The sequence below is a fragment of the Pelodiscus sinensis genome, chromosome 30 (assembly GCF_049634645.1).
Source record: "Pelodiscus sinensis isolate JC-2024 chromosome 30, ASM4963464v1, whole genome shotgun sequence".
Classification (NCBI taxonomy): Eukaryota; Metazoa; Chordata; order Testudines; family Trionychidae; genus Pelodiscus; species Pelodiscus sinensis.
Window position 1 is genome coordinate 14,315,528 of NC_134740.1, and position 17,788 is coordinate 14,333,315.

The window sequence follows — 17,788 nt, forward strand, 5'->3', positions numbered from 1 at the left end:
CCCCTGCTGGTTGGAACTGGCCTTTCCCAGCCAAATACTCCCATACTGCCCCAGCACCCCAGAGCTTCACCGCAGAACCAGAAGGGAGGGGCCTCATGCCCCATTCCCAGCCCCTCACCACCCCACAACAGCCTCACCCTTCCCCCCATTTACAGAGATTGCCCCTCACTGCCCTGGAGTTATGTGCACCTCAGGGTCCTGGCTGGCAGCACTGGCCCCACAACCCTGGTGTGGTGCCAGGGGAGGCTGCGCTGCAGGAATGGGGTGGGGGTCAGTCAGGGAGGCATCCAGGAGAGATTCAGGAGCCACCCCGCTGATGAGCAGAGCCCCACAGCCGCCCACCAGTGGTGCACCCGCCTTGGTACACAGAACAAAATTTATTCCACGTGGATTAAAAAAAAAAACCTACAAAGAACTTTACTGGGCTCCCACAGGGCGCAGGATGGAAACCCCACAGGGGTCTCTGCCCCACAGCACAGGGCCCCCACAAAGCTCCTTCCCCTTCTCCCCCACCAGTGCAGTGGCCGGCTGCCAAGCCCTCCACGTAAACAGCCGCGCCTGTTCCCTCACCCCAGCTATTGCGATGGCAACCGCTCAAAACCCCGGCGCCAGCCCACGCTGCACAGCAGGCTGCAGACGCTCCCTGCCCCGGGCACAGGCACGGCTGCCCACTCCCAAGGGGAAACCGAGGCACACACAGGGGAGAGACAGTGAGTGACTGATCAGCACCCAGTGGCCTGGCTCCCAGCCCTAAGTGACCTGGCCCACGGCCCCAGTGCCCCCCACAATTGTCCTGGCCCCCACCTCTACCCACTAGCCCCCACTCCCCTCCCAGCACCAGGAGAGGCAGAGGTAGGGCAGGGAGTCTCAGAGGGCTGAGCGAGCGGGGGCGGGTTTGCCCAGGGACCCCGCTGTACCCACGTCAGCCCGCCCGGCTGCACCTGCCTCCCCCCACCGGCACAGGGGCGAAGGAGCCAGGAGCCTGCTCGGCCTCGCTCGTGGGAGGGTGGCTGCGGGGTCGGGTCCAGGAGCTGGGCTGCTCTCAGCGGCTGTGTTACGGTACGGGGGGCGGGGCCTGGGGGGTGTGCCCGGGGGGTGTGCCCAGCGGGGAAGGAGGAGGCCCGGGGGGGTGCCCAGCGGGGGCGGGGCAGAGCGCCGGGGGGATTTCAGCCCCTCGGGGGACGGTTCCCGTGGGCCCGAAGCTCCCGGCTGCGGCAGGAATAGGCCAAAGCGGGGGGCGGCTCCAGGCTCTTTATTGGACATGGGGGGAGGCCCCCGCGGCAGAAGGGAAGGCCGGAGTCCAGCTGGCCCGCCCCACTCGGGGGGCAGCCCCCCTCCCCCACACAGTGCTGCAGCAGGGGGGCTGCGATGTGACCCCCCTGGACCCGTCCGGCTCGAGTCTCGCTGCCACCAGCCCCCGTCACAGCCCTGGAGGGCCGGGACCTTGGGGGCTCCAAGTGCAGGTCACCCCACGGGGGCAGCCGACCCAGCCCCAAGGCCCGGGGGGGCCTCCCCGTCGTCCCCCACAGCGGCCTCTCCAGGGGGCGTCGTCACGGGCAGCCGGTCCCCCCAGTGGCTCTGCCGGGCGCAGCGATACAGATCCCTGTGGGGAGAGGGCACGGTGAGGGGGCCGCCCCCAGCCAGCCAGGCCCCGCCCCATTCCCTGCCCCACCCCCCCAGCCAGGCCCTGCCCTCTGAGCCCGCCCAGCCCCGCCCCAAGCCCTGCCCCACCCCCCCAGCCAGGCTCCGCCCTCTAAGCCCGCCAAGCCCCGCCCCATTCCCTGCCCCACCCCCCCAGCCAGGCCCCGCCCTCTGAGCCCACCCAGCCCCGCCCCAAGCCCTGCCCCACCCCCCCAGCCAGGCCCCGCCCTCTGAGCCCGCCCAGCCCCGCCCCACCCCCCCAGCCAGGCCCCGCCCTCTGAGCCCGCCCAGCCCCGCCCCACCCCCCCAGCCAGGCCCCGCCCTCTGAGCCCACCCAGCCCCGCCCCAAGCCCTGCCCCACCCCCCAGACAGGCCCCGCCCTCTGAGCCCGCCCAGCCCCGCCCCAAGCCCTGCCCCAAGCCCTGCCCCACCCCCCCAGCCAGGCCCCGCCCTCTGAGCCCGCCAAGCCCCGCCCCAAGCCCTGCCCCACCCCCCAGCCAGGCCCCGCCCTCTGAGCCCACCAAGCCCCGCCCCAAGCCCTGCCCCACCCCCCAGACAGGCTCCGCCCTCTAAGCCCACCAAGCCCCGCCCCATTCCCTGCCCCACCCCCCCAGCCAGGCCCCGCCCTCTGAGCCCGCCCAGCCCCGCCCCATTCCCTGCCCCACCCCCCCAGCCAGGCCCCGCCCTTTGAGCCCGCCAGGCCCTGCCCCAAGCCCTGCCCGCTGAGCCAGCCCGCGGTGGGGGGGGGGGGGGGGGCGTACCTGCCGTGGCGGCGGGCGGTGATCACGGCGTGCTCCAGGCGCCCGTCGGCACAGCAGAGGTGGCAGTGGACGTGGCGGGCGCGGCCCAGCACGGCCTGCGTGATGCGGGGCCAGGGCGCCTGCCCCTCCCCCTCCGGCCCCCCCTCCGGCCCCGGCCCCCGCCGCAGGATCAGGTAGGAGAAGAGCTCCCCCTTCAGCGCCGGGTTCTGCAAGGAGAACAGCGGGGGGGTGAGCCCGGGACCCCCCCCAGGGCCTCCGGCCCAATGCCCCCCCGTGCCCCCCCAGAGCCCCGACAGACCCCCCCCCACCTCCAATGCCCCCCCACTTCCCGCACACACCTCTCCGGACCAATGCCCCCCACAGAGCCCCCCCCACGGAGCCCCCCAGAGCCACCAACGCCCCCCCCACTTCCCTCCAGCCCAATGCCCCCCACAGAGCCCCCCAGAGCCACCAACAGACCCCCCCACCCTCCAATGCCCCCCCACTTCCCGCACACACCTCTCCGTACCAATGGCCCCCACAGAGCCCCCCCCACGGAGCCCCCCAGAGCCACCAACGCCCCCCCCCACTTCCCTCCAGCCCAATGCCCCCCACAGAGCCCCCCAGAGCCACCAACAGACCCCCCCACCCTCCAATGCCCCCCCACTTCCCGCACACACCTCTCCGGACCATGCCCCCCATAGAGACTTCCCATGCACCTGAGCGCCCCTGGCCAGACCCCATGCTCCTTCCCCCCAACTCCCCCTCCCTCCACATGCCCCCCAGCGGCGCTCACCCAGCGGAAGGGCAGCGGGAGGTATCTCTGGAGGTAATTGCAGGGCAGGGAGCGCTCGGGGCTGAGCCGTGGGCAGGGCAGGTGGTGCGGGCACTGGGGGGTAGAGGCTTCTGTGAGACTCCGGGCACCCAGCTGACACCAGCCTCCCCCCGACTGCCCCAGGCACCCCCAAACCTTCCCCCCCCGACTGCCCCGCCGGCCCCAGGCACCTTCCCCCCCCGACTGCCCCACTCACCCCCAAACCTTCCCATGCCTGCCCAGCCAGCCTCAGCCCCGCCCAATGCCCCCGTCCAGGCACCCGGCCGGCCCCACGCAACCCCTCTCCCCTCCCCCCTCTGCCCTGAGCCCTTGGCCAGCCGGGCGCGTTTCCTCCAACCCGCCCCCACCCCTCCAGCCTGGACCTGCCCCCCACACCTCTCCCGCCAGCCCCCCAGCCCCCTGCCGCTACTCACTGGGGCGAAGACGTGAGCCTCTCGGGGGTCGTGAGCCACCTTGTCGCCCCCCTGCAGGCCCAGGGAGAGAGTTAGAGCCACGGGTGCTGCACCTGCCCTCCCCCCCCCCCCGCCCGGCCCCACCCCTGGGGCCCATTACTGCCCCGGACGCCTGGGGCCCAGCGGGGTCCCCTCACCCGCAGGACGATCTCGCGCGCCTCCATCAGCATCTGGTGCCCTTCCTTGGTCCCGTTCTCCACCAGCACCTGCAGGGAGAGGGGTGAGCCGGGCCGGGGGCCCTTCACAGGCTGGGGGGGCGGATACAGGCAGAGGGATGCCAGGGCGGGGAGGGGGATGCAGGGGAGGGGACCCCAGGGCGGAAAGGGGGGGATGCAGGGGAGGGGACCCCAGGGCGGGGGGGGAGTGCAGGGGAGGGGACCCCAGGGCGGGGGGGGGTGAAGCAGGGGAGGGGACCCCTGGGCGGAAAGGGGGGGATGCAGGGGAGGGGACCCCAGGGCGGAAAGGGGGGGATGCAGGGGAGGGGACCCCAGGGCGGGGGGGGGTCCCTCACCAGGAACCCGTCCGTCTTCCTCCACAGGGTGCGGACGGTCTCTCCGCGCTGGGCCCGGCTGGGCAGCTCGTTCAAGGCGAAGGCCGAGACGACCAGGTCGAACTGCACCTGCAGCGCCGGGCGCGGGGACACGGGGCGTTGGGGGGGCGCGGTGTGTCCAGCCCCTCGCCCCCCCTCCGTCCCCTGAGCCAGCCCCCCCGGCGCCCCTCTGAGCCAGCCCCCCCGGCGCCCCTCTGAGCCAGCCCCTTGGCCCCACCCAGAGCCAGCCCCCCTGGTGCCCCTCTGAGCCAGCCCCTTGGCCCCACCCAGAGCCAGCCCCCCTGGTGCCCCTCTGAGCCAGCCCCTTGGCCCCACCCAGAGCCAGCCCCCCTGGTGCCCCTCTCAGCCAGCCCCTTGGCCCCACCCAGAGCCAGCCCCCCCCGGCACTCCTCTGAGCCAGCCCCTTGGCCCCACCCATAGCCAGCCCCCCTGGTGCCCCTCTCAGCCAGCCCCTTGGCCCCACCCAGAGCCAGCCCCCCCCGGCGCCCCTCTGAGCCAGCCCCTTGGCCCCACCCATAGCCAGGCCCCCGGCGCCCCTCTGAGCCAGCCCCTTGGCCCCACCCAGAGCCAGCCCCCCCCGGCGCCCCTCTGAGCCAGCCCCCCCGGCGCCCCTCTGAGCCAGCCCCTTGGCCCCACCCAGAGCCAGCCCCCCTGGTGCCCCTCTCAGCCAGCCCCTTGGCCCCACCCAGAGCCAGCCCCCCCCGGCACCCCTCTGAGCCAGCCCCTTGGCCCCACCCATAGCCAGCCCCCCTGGTGCCCCTCTCAGCCAGCCCCTTGGCCCCACCCAGAGCCAGCCCCCCCCCGGCGCCCCTCTGAGCCAGCCCCTTGGCCCCACCCATAGCCAGGCCCCCGGCGCCCCTCTGAGCCAGCCCCTTGGCCCCACCCAGAGCCAGCCCCCCCCCGGCGCCCCTCTCAGCCAGCCCCCCCCGGCGCCCCTCTCAGCCAGCCCCCCGGCCCGCTACCTTGGGCGAGACGGGCAGGAACTGCCGGAAGTGGACACCTGGGAAGAGCGGGGCCTCGGCACCACCTGGAGCGGAGAGGGACGGACACACGGACACGGGGCGGGGGCACCCACCGGGAGACAGACGGGACAGGAGGCAGTGAAAGAGGAGCCAGGGAAGGCAGGCAGCCCGGACCCCCGGGTTCCCCGCCGGGGCGGCAGTGGGGCCTAGTGGTTAGAGCGGGGGCTGGACCCGGGTTCCCCGCCGGGGCGGCAGTGGGGCCTAGTGGTTAGAGCGGGGGCAGGACCCGGGTTCCCCGCCGGGGCGGCAGTGGGGCCTAGTGGTTAGAGCGGGGGCAGGACCCGGGTTCCCCGCCGGGGCGGCAGTGGGGCCTAGTGGTTAGAGCGGGGCCAGGACCCGGGTTCCCCGCCGGGGCGGCAGTGGGGCCTAGTGGTTAGAGCGGGGCCAGGACCCGGGTTCCCCGCCGGGGCGGCAGTGGGGCCTAGTGGTTAGAGCGGGGGCAGGACCCGGGTTCCCCGCCGGGGCGGCAGTGGGGCCTAGTGGTTAGAGCGGGGGCAGGACCCGGGTTCCCCGCCGGGGCGGCAGTGGGGCCTAGTGGTTAGAGCGGGGGCAGGACCCGGGTTCCCCGCCGGGGCGGCAGTGGGGCCTAGTGGTTAGAGCGGGGCCAGGACCCGGGTTCCCCGCCGGGGCGGCAGTGGGGCCTAGTGGTTAGAGCGGGGCCAGGACCCGGGTTCCCCGCCGGGGCGGCAGTAGGGCCTAGTGGTTAGAGCGGGGGCAGGACCCGGGTTCCCCGCCGGGGCGGCAGTGGGGCCTAGTGGTTAGAGCGGGGCCAGGACCCGGGTTCCCCGCCGGGGCGGCAGTGGGGCCTAGTGGTTAGAGCGGGGCCAGGACCCGGGTTCCCCGCCGGGGCGGCAGTGGGGCCTAGTGGTTAGAGCGGGGCCAGGACCCGGGTTCCCCGCCGGGGCGGCAGTGGGGCCTAGTGGTTAGAGCGGGGCCAGGACCCGGGTTCCCCGCCGGGGCGGCAGTGGGGCCTAGTGGTTAGAGCGGGGCCAGGACCCGGGTTCCCCGCCGGGGCGGCAGTGGGGCCTAGTGGTTAGAGCGGGGGCCAGGACCCGGGTTCCCCGCCGGGGCGGCAGTGGGGCCTAGTGGTTAGAGCGGGGGCCAGGACCCGGGTTCCCCGCCGGGGCGGCAGTGGGGCCTAGTGGTTAGAGCGGGGGCAGGACCCGGGTTCCCCGCCGGGGCGGCAGTGGGGCCTAGTGGTTAGAGCGGGGGCAGGACCCGGGTTCCCCGCCGGGGCGGCAGTGGGGCCTAGTGGTTAGAGCGGGGCCAGGACCCGGGTTCCCCGCCGGGGCGGCAGTGGGGCCTAGTGGTTAGAGCGGGGCCAGGACCCGGGTTCCCCGCCGGGGCGGCAGTGGGGCCTAGTGGTTAGAGCGGGGGCAGGACCCGGGTTCCCCGCTGGGGCGGCAGTGGGGCCTAGTGGTTAGAGCGGGGCTCACCTTTCAGCAGGCGCTCGGCGAGGGCCAGCATGGGGGCGGAGCTGTCCACACACAGGTACTCGCTCAGGGTGTCGCCCCAGGTGGTGCGCGCCGCCCTGCGCAGAGACGGGGGAGCGTGAGACACTGGCCCCCCCCCCGCCGGCCCCGCCCGCCCGAGCCGCCCCGCCCGCCCGAGCCGCCCCGCCCCCGGCTCACCAGCTGACGGAGCCCGTCCCGGAGCCGAAATCCAGCAGCGTGCGAGGGGCGAAGGCGGGAACCCGCTTCCGGATCTGGGGGCAGAGCGGAGAGGAGCCCCCGTCAGCCCCACTGGCCCAGGAACGACCCCCCAGAGACTGCAGGCTTGTGGGGGGAGCCCCTGGACGCCCCGGCTGTCTGGGAGGGGAGTGGGGGCTAGTGGTCGGAGTAGGGGCCGGGAGCCCGGACGGCTGGGTTCTCTCCCCGCCCTGGGAGGGGGCAGGGGCCTCTCACCTCGTGGAAGGCTCTGGACACGGCCGCAAAGCCCCCGTCCAGCCGAGCCGCCATGTACACGAGGCTCAGCTCCTCCGTGTACCTGGGGCGGGAAGAACCCGTCAGTCGGGCGCCCCCCCCCGTCACGCCGAGCCCCTTTACCGCCTGCCGGAGACGGGCCGGCATCAGCGGACACGCCCCTCCCCAGAGCTGGGCGCCCCTCGGCGCTGGGCGATATACCCGGCCGGGCCCCTCCCCAGAGCTGGGCGCCCCTCGGCGCTGGGCGATATACCCGGCCGGGCCCCTCCCCAGAGCTGGGTGCCCCTCGGCGCTGGGCCATATACCCGGCCGGGCCCCTCCCCAGAGCTGGGCGCCCCTCAGCGCCACACCCGGCCCCTCCCCAGAGCTGGGCGCCCCTCGGCGCTGGGCGATATACCCGGCCCGGCCCCTCCCCAGAGCTGGGCGCCCCTCGGCGCTGGGCGATATACCGGCCCGGCCCCTCCCCAGAGCTGGGCGCCCCTCGGCGCTGGGCGATATACCCGGCCGGGCTCCTCCCCAGAGCTGGGCGCCCCTCGGCGCTGGGCGATATACCCGGCCGGGCCTCTCCCCAGAGCTGGGCGCCCCTCGGCGCTGGGCGATATACCGGCCCGGCCCCTCCCCAGAGCTGGGCGCCCCTCGGCGCTGGGCGATATACCGGCCCGGCCCCTCCCCAGAGCTGGGCGCCCCTCGGCGCTGGGCGATATACCCGGCCGGGCCTCTCCCCAGAGCTGGGCGCCCCTCGGCGCTGGGCGATATACCCGGCCGGGCCCCTCCCCAGAGCTGGGCGCCCCTCGGCGCAAGGCGATATACCCAGCCGGGTCTCTCCCCAGAGCTGGGCGCCCCTCGGCGCTGGGCGATATACCCGGCCGGGCCCCTCCCCAGAGCTGGGCGCACCGCGGCAGAGCGGGGGACCCAGCCCACCTCAGCTCCTCCCAGTGGTAGGTGGTTTTCCGCAGCCTGTTGAGCACCCTCCTCTGCAGCCTCTGCTCCTCAGCGTCCGTCAAGGGGCCGGGCGGGTCTGACGGGGAGAAACAGGGTTAAGCAATTACTGGGGGGACGACTCCTGGGTTTACTGAGAGGGGAATGGGACTAGTGGTTAGAGCGGGGGGACTGGGCGCCAGAGCTCCTGGGTTCCCTCTCTGGCTCGTGGAGGGGAGTGGGGGCTAGTGGCTGGGGGGGGGGTCAGACTCCTGGGTTATTCGGGAGGGGAGTAGAGGCTACTGGTTAGAGCAGGAGGGGCTGGGATCCCAGACTCCCAGGTTCTTTGGGAGGAGAGTAGAGGCTAGTGGTTACATGGGGGGGGCAAGGAGGAGGAGCCAGGACTCCTGGGTTCTCTGGGGGAGGAGCGGGGGATAGTGGTTAGCGCAGGGGAAGGGGGGAGCAGCAGGACCCAGCGCTGAGTGCACAGGGAGAGCCCCCCACCCCGTCCCCGCAGCTTTCTCTCCTCTTGCCCCGGGTGTGCACTCACCCTCTGTGCGGGGCCGGAGGGTCTCCCGCAGCTGCTGCTCCAGCTGCACCCCCCGTCGCTGCAGCTCGGTGGCCTCCAGGGGGCGCTTCCGGCTCCAGAGGTAGTTGGTCAGGCCCTCCACCTTGTCCTTCAGCCCCTGCATGGTGGACTCTGGTGCGGGGAGAAAGAGACAAAGGACCCAGTGAGGAGAATCGAGCAGTGGTGCTGACATGCAGCCAGCTCTGGGGCAGGGCAGCTGGGTAACAGCCACATATAACGCGTCTGGGGCTGGCTCCCCGTGAGGGGAAATGCAGCCAGCTCTGGCGCAGGGCAGCTACGTAACAGCCACATATAACGCGTCTGGGGCTGGCTCCCCGTGAGGGGAAATGCAGCCAGCTCTGGGGCAGGGCAGCTGCATAACAGCCACATATAACGCATCTGGGGCTGGCTCCCCGTGAGGGGAAATGCAGCCAGCTCTGGGGCAGGGCAACTGGGTAACAGCCACATATAACGCGTCTGGGGCTGGCTCCCCATGAGGGGAAATGCAGCCAGCTCTGGGGCAGGGCAGCTGCATAACAGCCACATATAATGCGTCTGGGGCTGGCTCCCCGTGAGGGGAAATGCAGCCAGCTCTGGGGCAGGGCAGCTGGGTAACAGCCACATATAACGCGTCTGGGGCTGGCTCCCCGTGAGGGGAAATGCAGCCAGCTCTGGGGCAGGGCAACTGGGTAACAGCAGCGCAAGGAGCAGCCCCCCCCCCCCCAGCCCCTTGCCCTGTTTCCGGCAGCACGGAGCCCTCTCGCGCCCCACGGTGACTTACGCTCCACCAGCAGCTGGGCCGCCTTCACCAGCTCGGCCGGAAGCTGCACGGTCTTGAGGTGCAGCACCCCGGGGTGCCGGCGGTGGGGCACTCTGCCCAGAAAGTCGGAGGAGTTGTCCACCTGAGACACCTTTGGGATGACGGTGGCGAAGGCCTAAGTGGGGAGAGCAGCATGAGGAGAGCAGGGCTCCAAGAGCCAGTCCATACGGCCCTATACGGCCTGCCTGGGTGCTCCACGTGGGGCTGGCCGGCCCAGCCAGTTGGCAGTGAGGGGGCAAGGCCATACGGGGGATGCGGCCCTGAGAGGATGCACAGCAGCAGACTCCATGGACAGTCCATACAGGGTTAAATGGCCCAAGTGGCTCCAGGTCAGTTGTAAGGTAGGTACAGGCAGCCTGCCCCCTCCCCGCTGTGGACATCCCTAGTCTGATCTATACAGCGGTCTACGACCGGGGTCCATGTGGGGCTAAATGGCCGGGGGGGGGGGGGGCAGTCTGGTCCGTGCAGGGTTCTATGGGCGGGGTCCATATGGGGCTATATGGCCCGGGGGGGGAGGTCTGGTCCGTGCAGGGTTCTATGGGCGGGGTCCATATGGGGCTATATGGCCCGGGGGGGAGGTCTGGTCCGTGTAGGGTTCTATGGGCGGGGTCCATATGGGGCTATATGGCCCGGGGGGGGGGGGGTCTGGTCCCTGCAGGGTTCTATGGGCGGGGTCCATATGGGGCTATATGGCCCGGGGGGGGTCTGGTCCCTGCAGGGTTCTATGGGCGGGGTCCATATGGGGCTATATGGCCCGGGGGGGTCTGGTCCCTGCAGGGTTCTATGGGCGGGGCCCATATGGGGCTATATGGCCCGGGGGGGTCTGGTCCCTGCAGGGTTCTATGGGCGGGGTCCATATGGGGCTATATGGCCCGGGGGGGTCTGGTCCCTGCAGGGTTCTATGGGCGGGGTCCATATGGGGCTATATGGCCCGGGGGGGGGTCAGAGGAGGGGCGGAGCTATCCCGGGGGAGGGGGGGCTGGTCACGTGCTCTATTCCGCCCGCGCCCTTTATGCAAATCCGCTCATGACTATTCATGAGCCCGGCGGGGGGGGGTCACTCACCCGGAGCGGGGACGCGCCGCCACGAGGCCCCCAAAGCCCCCGCCAGCGCCGCGCCGCCACGGGCGCCGCCATCTTGGAACGCTCGGCCCCGCCCCCAGTACTGGCCAATCGCCAGCGTCTATGCAAATGAGGGGGTTCGAACGCCGTGGCGGGAGCGGCGATTGGGCCAGCGAGCTGCGGCTGGGCGGGGCCTAAAGGTTCTCCGGGGAGGCGGTGGCTCGAGTCTCAGGCACGCGCCGCGCGCACGCGCTCTCTCCCTTGCCTGATTGGCCCGATCTCCCCTCCCGCCGGTGTTCCCTGCCTCATTTGCATACTCGCCCGCCATTGGCCGGCCCGCTGAGGTCGGGCCGCGGGGAGGGGCAAAGCGGCGCTGGCCGCGTCATGTCGCGACACGAGCCCCCCCGCACAGCTGGAGCGGCCCGTGGACCTGCGCAGCGTGCGGGCTGCTCCCCCCGCCCCGCCCCGCCCCGCCGCCTGGGGGTGGTGATTTAATGGGGGGCAGAACTTAGCCTGGAGCCACGAAGCTGACACTGGTTTGGGGCTGGATTTAATGGGGGGGGCTTGTCCCTGCCCGGGATTTGGGGGCTTGTCCCTGCCCCCCCAGCTGTGCCCAGGCGATGCCGGGGGGTGTAGCCTGCACCCCCTGCTGCCCGGGCCCCTCGCTGCACCCCCCCACAGTGAAGGTCCCCCTGGGTCCCCTGTATAAGGGGAGGGGGCCAAGTGGGCACACGCCCCCAGGGAAGCTGAGCTGCTGAGCGAGCCAGGCCCGGGCTGCAGAGCCCAGGGAGCAGCCGGGGGGCCGTGACCCTCGTCGGGCATAGCTCCCCATAGCCCCCGCCGCAGCCCCACAGCAGCCGAGTGCCAGCTGGAGGAATTTCCACTCGCACTGGGTGCCCAATGCGCTTGGCACAGCCCCAGGTGGGTCACGTTGGAGTGGGCCCCCCTGAATTGGGGAGAGGCAGATCTCACAGGCCCCTTTCCCTGGAGCGCTGTGTGGTGGGTCTGGGGGGAATCTTACCCGCCGCACACTCAGACGGGCCTGCCAAGCACCTGACAGCTGCCCCGACTCCCCTTTGAAATTAGGGGGACTTGCGCGTCCAAATCCCCTAGGAGACATTGGGCCGCTCAGCTAGATCTTAGGGGCAGACATGCGCCTAAATCCCCTCGGCAGCATCGAGGCTCTCCCCCCAGGACTGCTTGCAAGCAGGCCGCGTTGCTGGCTCTGAGTGGACAGCGCAGCCAGGGAAGGGTCGTCCGGCTTTCGTTTCCTTCGCTCACAGCTGGCGAGGCCGGTCGGTGCGTGCGGCTCCCAGCTGCCGGCTCCCGCCCTCAGAGCCTTGGGCAGTGCACGCTTTGCAGGGGTACGGCAGCTCCTGTACCTTTAGCACCCCGGAAAAACACCAATCTGTGCGCAGGCTCCGGCCTGCTCTTCACTAGTGATGGTACTTGGCTGCGGACCTGTAATTGCCTCGTGATTTTGCTCAGGACCGAGGTCAGGGTGACCTGCCTCCGATGAACCCGGACGTCCTGTTGGCCCTTTGAAACAACAGCACCCCGCTCCTTCTCTGCAAATCCCGTGCAACGCCCCCCAGCGCCGTGGGATACTGAGTGCCTGGATCCTGGGCCATGCGGGCGCCTGAGCCAGCTCTTAGGAAACTCTTGGCTGCCCGTTCTCTAGAGTGGCAGGTTAAACATTTCCCTCTCCCCGCCCGCTGCAGGGCTTTGCTGAATAGCTGCAAAGGGCAAAGGCTGCTGGGCCGGGTCCCATAGACTCCCTCTGGGGCAGGACTGGAGACGGGCGAAGCGGGGAGCTCCGTTCATTTTTCTGACCCAAGATGGTTGGTTTGGAGATGGGAGTGGAGTAGTGAGGCTGCCAGGGGAGAGCGCCCCCTGCTGTGCCCCCTCCCTGCCCCACAGCGCCCCCTAGGGGCCAGTTCTGCCTGCCAGAGGAGAGCGCCCCCTGCTGCACCCCCTCCCTGCCCCACAGCGCCCCCTAGGGGCCAGTTCTGCCTGCCAGGGGAGAGCGCCCCCTGCTGCGCCCCCTCCCTGCCCCACAGCGCCCCCTAGGGGCCAGTTCTGCCTGCCAGAGGAGAGCGCCCCCTGCTGCGCCCCCTCCCTGCCCCACAGCGCCCCCTAGGGGCCAGTTCTGCCTGCCAGGGGAGAGCGCCCCCTGCTGAGCCCCCTCCCTGCCCCACAGCGCCCCCTAGGGGCCAGTTCTGCCTGCCAGGGGAGAGCACCCCCTGCTGAGCTCCCTCCCTGCCCCACAGCGCCCCCTAGTGCCACCCTGGGGACAGTTCAACCTGCCAGTGCCACCCTGGGGACAGTTCAACCTGCCAGGGCAGAGCGCCCCCTGCTGCGCCCCCTCCCTGCCCCACAGCGCCCCCTAGTGCCACCCTGGGGACAGTTCTACCTGCCAGGGCAGAGCGCCCCCTGCTGTGCCCCCTCCCTGCCCCACAGCGCCCCCTAGTGCCACCCTGGGGCCAGTTCTACCTGCCAGGGCAGAGCGCCCCCTGCTGTGCCCCCTCCCTGCCCCACAGCGCCCCCTAGTGCCACCCTGGGGACAGTTCTACCTGCCAGGGCAGAGCGCCCCCTGCTGTGCCCCCTCCCTGCCCCACAGCGCCCCCTAGGGGCCAGTTCTGCCTGCCAGGGCAGAGCGCCCCCTGCTGCGCCCCCTCCCTGCCCCACAGGACCCCTAGTGCCACCCTGGGGCCAGTTCTACCTGCCAGGGCAGAGCGCCCCCTGCCCGCCCCACAGCCCTGGCGCACACGCAGCCACGTCTGTGCCAGCAAAGGGGTTTTATTGCCGGCCCCGGGGGGCAGGCCCAGCGCAGGGCGGCCCGGGGGGTCACGCCGGCTCGTGGTACCGGACCGGCCACAGGCCGTGCTCGCAGGCCAGCACGACGTAGCGGGCGGCGGCGTGGCTGCGGTAGAGGCAGCGGGCGCCCCGCCGGTGCTGCAGCTCGCAGGTGGTGAGGGCCAGGGGCCGGGCGCTGCGGCGCAGGCCGGGCGAGGGGGCGCCGCCCTCCCGGCACACGGCCCGCAGCTGGGCCCGCGAGGCGTGGACGAAGGTGTGCAGGGCCGGGCAGGGGGGCGCCAGGCCGCGGCGCCGCAGCAGCGCCCCGCAGTAGTCCGGCCCGGCCGCGCTGCGCGGGTTGTCCTGGTGCCGCCGCAGGAACGCCGCGTCGGGGGGCCCGTGGGCCGCCGCCCCCAGGAGCAGGCCGGCCAGCAGCAGCGCCGGGAGGAGCCGGGCGGGGCCCATCGCCACCTGCAACAGCACGCGGGGGGGAGGGGAAACTGAGGCAGGAGCCGCCCCCGGCTGCACAGACTGCTCCAGCACTTGGCAAGTGCTCCCAACGCCCCCCTGCTCTAACCACTAGCCCCCGCTTCCCTCCCAGAGCCGGGGGGAGAACCCGGGCGGTGCCGTCCCGTCCCGTGGGCCCGTCTGTCCGTCCCAGCGGCTCTCTGGGGACCGGGCGAGCCCAGAGCTCTGCCCCCTTGGCCAGGGCCCTCCACTGCCCCCCAGCCGCTGCCTCACCTGCTGGAGCGCGGGGCCGGAGCTGCGCGTCTGACCTCCCGCCCGGCCCGGCCCCTTTTATACCGCCTGGCTGGCCGGGGCGGGCTCCCTGGAGCCGGCTGCGGGCACCCGGAGCTGCTGAGGGGGGGGGCGGGGGAAGCTCGAGGGAGGGTGCAAAGCCCTGGGCACCAGCTACGGAGCCGGGAGCCTCCGAAGCCAGGTGCTGGGGTGGCACCATGGGGGGGGGGGGGGCGAGCTGGGCTCCATGGGCAGGCTACAGACCCCTCGGGGGGGTCACTGGGGCAAAGGAGGCTGGGGCTCGGTTCCTAAGTCCCTTGGGCCCTGTGCCTCAGTTTCCCCACAGGGGGCTAATTCCCCTGCCCTGCTCTGGAAACCCCCCTTTATCTCACGCTGCACATGAACGGGGGGGGGGCGAGTTTCTGTTCTGTAAGGAGCCCCGATCTCGGCCGGGTCTGGGCTCGCCCGGCCCCACGGGACCCTGATCTCAGGCGGGAGCTGTGGGTGATTGGCGCCATTTTCCGGATGGAGAAACTGAGGCCCGGAGGTGTTTGTTTAAGAAAACTGCCCTGAGACTCCCCAGGCGCGGCGGGATGGGCAGACCCCCCCCCCCACGGGCCCCCACCTCTCCTGTAGAGCGGGGGCGGGGGAGGGGTGGGACACCTGCCCCCTCACTCCCCTGGGGAGCAGGGCTGACCCGACCCCCCCCCCTTGCTGCAGGGCGGATGCGTGAGAGCCGGGGCCCATCGCCCCCACCCTGGTGCCCGGGCAGCGCCCCACCCTGGGGGCCCGGCTGGGAGCGGGTGTCTCTGGAGCCAGGATCCGGCTTGGCCGGCGGCCGTGGGGCCTGACCCCCGGCCCATTGTCTGAGCGCCCCGCCCGACGGGCCATTGTCCTTCTGCAGCCACCGGAACCGGCTGCCAGCTGCCCGCGGGCCGGCCCAGGGGGAGCGATGTGGAGTGGCGGGGGGGGGGGGGCCGCCGCGAAGAACGCTGGCTGGGGGGGGGGGAATGAAGAGAGTCCGGTTCCCACCCCCTGCGCCAGCCCGGCCCTGCCCCATTGCCTGCCCCCCTGCGCCAGCCCGGCCCTGCCCCATTGCCTGCCCCCCTGCGCCAGCCCGGCCCTGCCCCATTGCCTGCCCCCCTGCGCCAGCCCGGCCCTGCCCCATTCCCTGCCCCCCTGCGCCAGCCCGGCCGGCCCCCATTCCCTGCCCCCCTGCGCCAGCCCGGCCCTGCCCCATTCCCTGCCCCCCTGCGCCAGCCCGGCCCTGCCCCATTCCTTGCCCCCCTGCGCCAGCCCGGCCCTGCCCCCCTGCGCCAGCCCGGCCGGCCCCCATTCCCTGCCCACCTGCGCCAGCCCGGCCCGGCCCCCATTCCCTGCCCCCCTGCGCCAGCCCGGCCGGCCCCCATTCCCTGCCCCCCTGCGCCAGCCCGGCCCTGCCCCATTCCCTGCCCCCCTGCGCCAGCCCGGCCCTGCCCCATTCCTTGCCCCCCTGCGCCAGCCCGGCCCTGCCCCATTGCCTGCCCCCCTGCGCCAGCCCGGCCGGGCCCCATTCCCTGCTCCCCTGCGCCAGCCCGGCCCTGCCCCATTCCCTGCCCCCCTGCGCCAGCCCGGACGGGCCCCATTGCCTGCCCCCTGCGCCAGCCCGGCCCTGCCCCTTCGCCTGGCTCTGGTTTGAGTGGGGGGAGGCAGGACTCCTGTGTTCTCTCCTTGGCTCTGACAGGGGAGTGTGGGGCTGGGGTGACAGAAGGGGCAGGAGGTTGTGTGTGGGGGGGGGGTGTTACCAGCCCTATTCACTGTCTCCTCCCCCCACAGCTGGCCTGCCCGGGCAGGGCCCTTCGGGGGGCTCCCCGGGGCAGAGAGAAGTCGGGGCCCAGCGTCCCGACGGGCCAGGCTGCTCCTCCTGAGCGACGCAGGGGGGAGGATCAGCCCCCTTTGAAGACTGGGGGTGCCCGTGTGTGTGTCTGAGTCTGTGTGTGTGTCCGTGTGTTTGGGTCTGAGTCTCTGTGGGAGTGTTTCTGTGTGTGTGTGTGTCTGGGTTTGTGTGAGTCTGTGTGTGTGTGTGTGTTTGGGTCTGTGTGTCTGCGTGTGTGAGTGTGAGTCTCTGTGTGTCTCTCGGTGTGTGTGTGTGTGTCTCTGGGGAGTGGAGGGGGGGTTCCGGGGGGCGGTCTGGCCTCCGCGCTGACACAGCAGCCGGGCCCCAGGGAAAGAAGCCGCAAACCTGGAAACGTTCCCAAAAAAATGTGATTTTGTAGCCACGTGGGAGGGACTGTCAGGGGGAAATTCCTGACTAGCTCCGCCCCCGTCCTCTCCCCCCGCCAGCCCAGCCCTGCCGGTGCCCCCCACTCCCGCCCCGCAGCCCCTGCCCCCCAGCCCTGTCGGTGCCCCCCACTCCCGCCCCGCAGCCCCTGCCCATGAGGTCGCACATCTGGGCGGGGACGGATGGAGCAGAAATTCTGCCCCTTGCCACAGGGCCCTGCGGGAAAAGGCCTCCAGAAACGCCACCCCCCTCACGGTGGGGCAGGGACCCCGCGGGCCCGGCCCCCGTTCGCAGCCAGGGGGGCACAGGAGGGCTCTTCCCACGGACCCAGCGGGGCGCAGACTGGGCAGCGCAGGGGCCAGGCGCAGCCAGGGGGGCGCAGGAGGGCTCTTCCCACGGACCCAGCGGGGCGCAGACTGGGCAGCGCAGGGGCCAGGCGCAGCCAGGGGGGCACAGGAGGGCTCTTCCCACGGACCCAGCGGGGCGCAGACTGGATAGCGCAGGGGCCAGGCGCAGCCAGGGGGGCACAGGAGGGCTCTTCCCACGGACCCAGCGGGGCGCAGACTGGGCAGAGCAGGGGCCAGGCGCAGCCAGGGGGGCACAGGAGGGCTCTTCCCACGGACCCAGCGGGGCGCAGACTGGGCAGCACAGGGGCCAGACGCAGCCAGGGGGGCACAGGAGGGCTCTTCCCACGGACCCAGCGGGGCGCAGACTGGGCAGCGCAGGGGCCAGACGCAGCCAGGGGGGCCCAGGAGGGCTCTTCCCACGGACCCAGCGGGGCGCAGACTGGGCAGCACAGGGGCCAGGCGCAGCCAGGGGGGCACAGGAGGGCTCTTCCCACGGACCCAGCGGGGCGCAGACTGGGCAGCGCAGGGGCCAGGCGCAGCCAGGGGGGCACAGGAGGGCTCTTCCCACGGACCCAGCGGGGCGCAGACTGGGCAGCACAGGGGCCAGGCGCAGTCAGGGGGGCACAGGAGGGCTCTTCCCACGGACCCAGCGGGGCGCAGACTGGGCAGCGCAGGGGCCAGGCGCAGCCAGGGGGGCACAGGAGGGCTCTTCCCACGGACCCAGCGGGGCGCAGACTGGGCAGCGCAGGGGCCAGGCGCAGCCGGGGGGCCCAGGAGGGCTCTTCCCACGGACCCAGCGGGGCGCAGACTGGGCAGCACAGGGGCCAGACGCAGGCGGGGGGCACAGGAGGGCTCTTCCCACGGACCCAGCGGGCCGCAGACTGGGCAGCGCAGGGGCCAGGCGCAGCCAGGGGGGCACAGGAGGGCTCTTCCCACGGACCCAGCGGGGCGCAGACTGGGCAGCGCAGGGGCCAGGCGCAGCCAGGGGGGCACAGGAGGGCTCTTCCCACGGACCCAGCGGGGCGCAGACTGGGCAGCGCAGGGGCCAGGCGCAGCCAGGGGGGCCCAGCCTGGGAGAGGGACCCAGAGCCCGCGCCCTGCCCCCAACTCTGCCAACA

General features: G+C 72.4%; 1 protein-coding gene across 2 annotated transcripts; it reads right to left on the minus strand.

Annotated features, from left to right (window-relative positions):
* Positions 1-1,236: 1,236 nt before the first annotated feature.
* METTL17 (methyltransferase like 17) lies at positions 1,237-10,690 on the minus strand. 2 transcript variants are annotated; one of them, XM_075912021.1, is made up of 14 exons: positions 10,533-10,690; positions 9,430-9,583; positions 8,631-8,780; positions 8,084-8,180; positions 7,145-7,226; positions 6,872-6,945; positions 6,677-6,771; positions 5,181-5,245; positions 4,180-4,287; positions 3,806-3,874; positions 3,630-3,680; positions 3,178-3,270; positions 2,403-2,608; positions 1,237-1,603 (listed from the first exon to the last, which is right to left on the minus strand). In XM_075912021.1, exons 1-14 carry the CDS (start codon positions 10,602-10,604, stop codon positions 1,465-1,467), a joined length of 1,455 nt encoding a protein of 484 aa, XP_075768136.1. In that variant the 5' UTR covers positions 10,605-10,690; the 3' UTR covers positions 1,237-1,464. The 2 variants fall into 2 exon arrangements, with proteins under 2 accessions (XP_075768136.1, XP_075768137.1); XM_075912022.1 differs by lacking the exon at positions 3,178-3,270.
* Between the last annotated feature and the right edge of the window lie 7,098 nt (positions 10,691-17,788).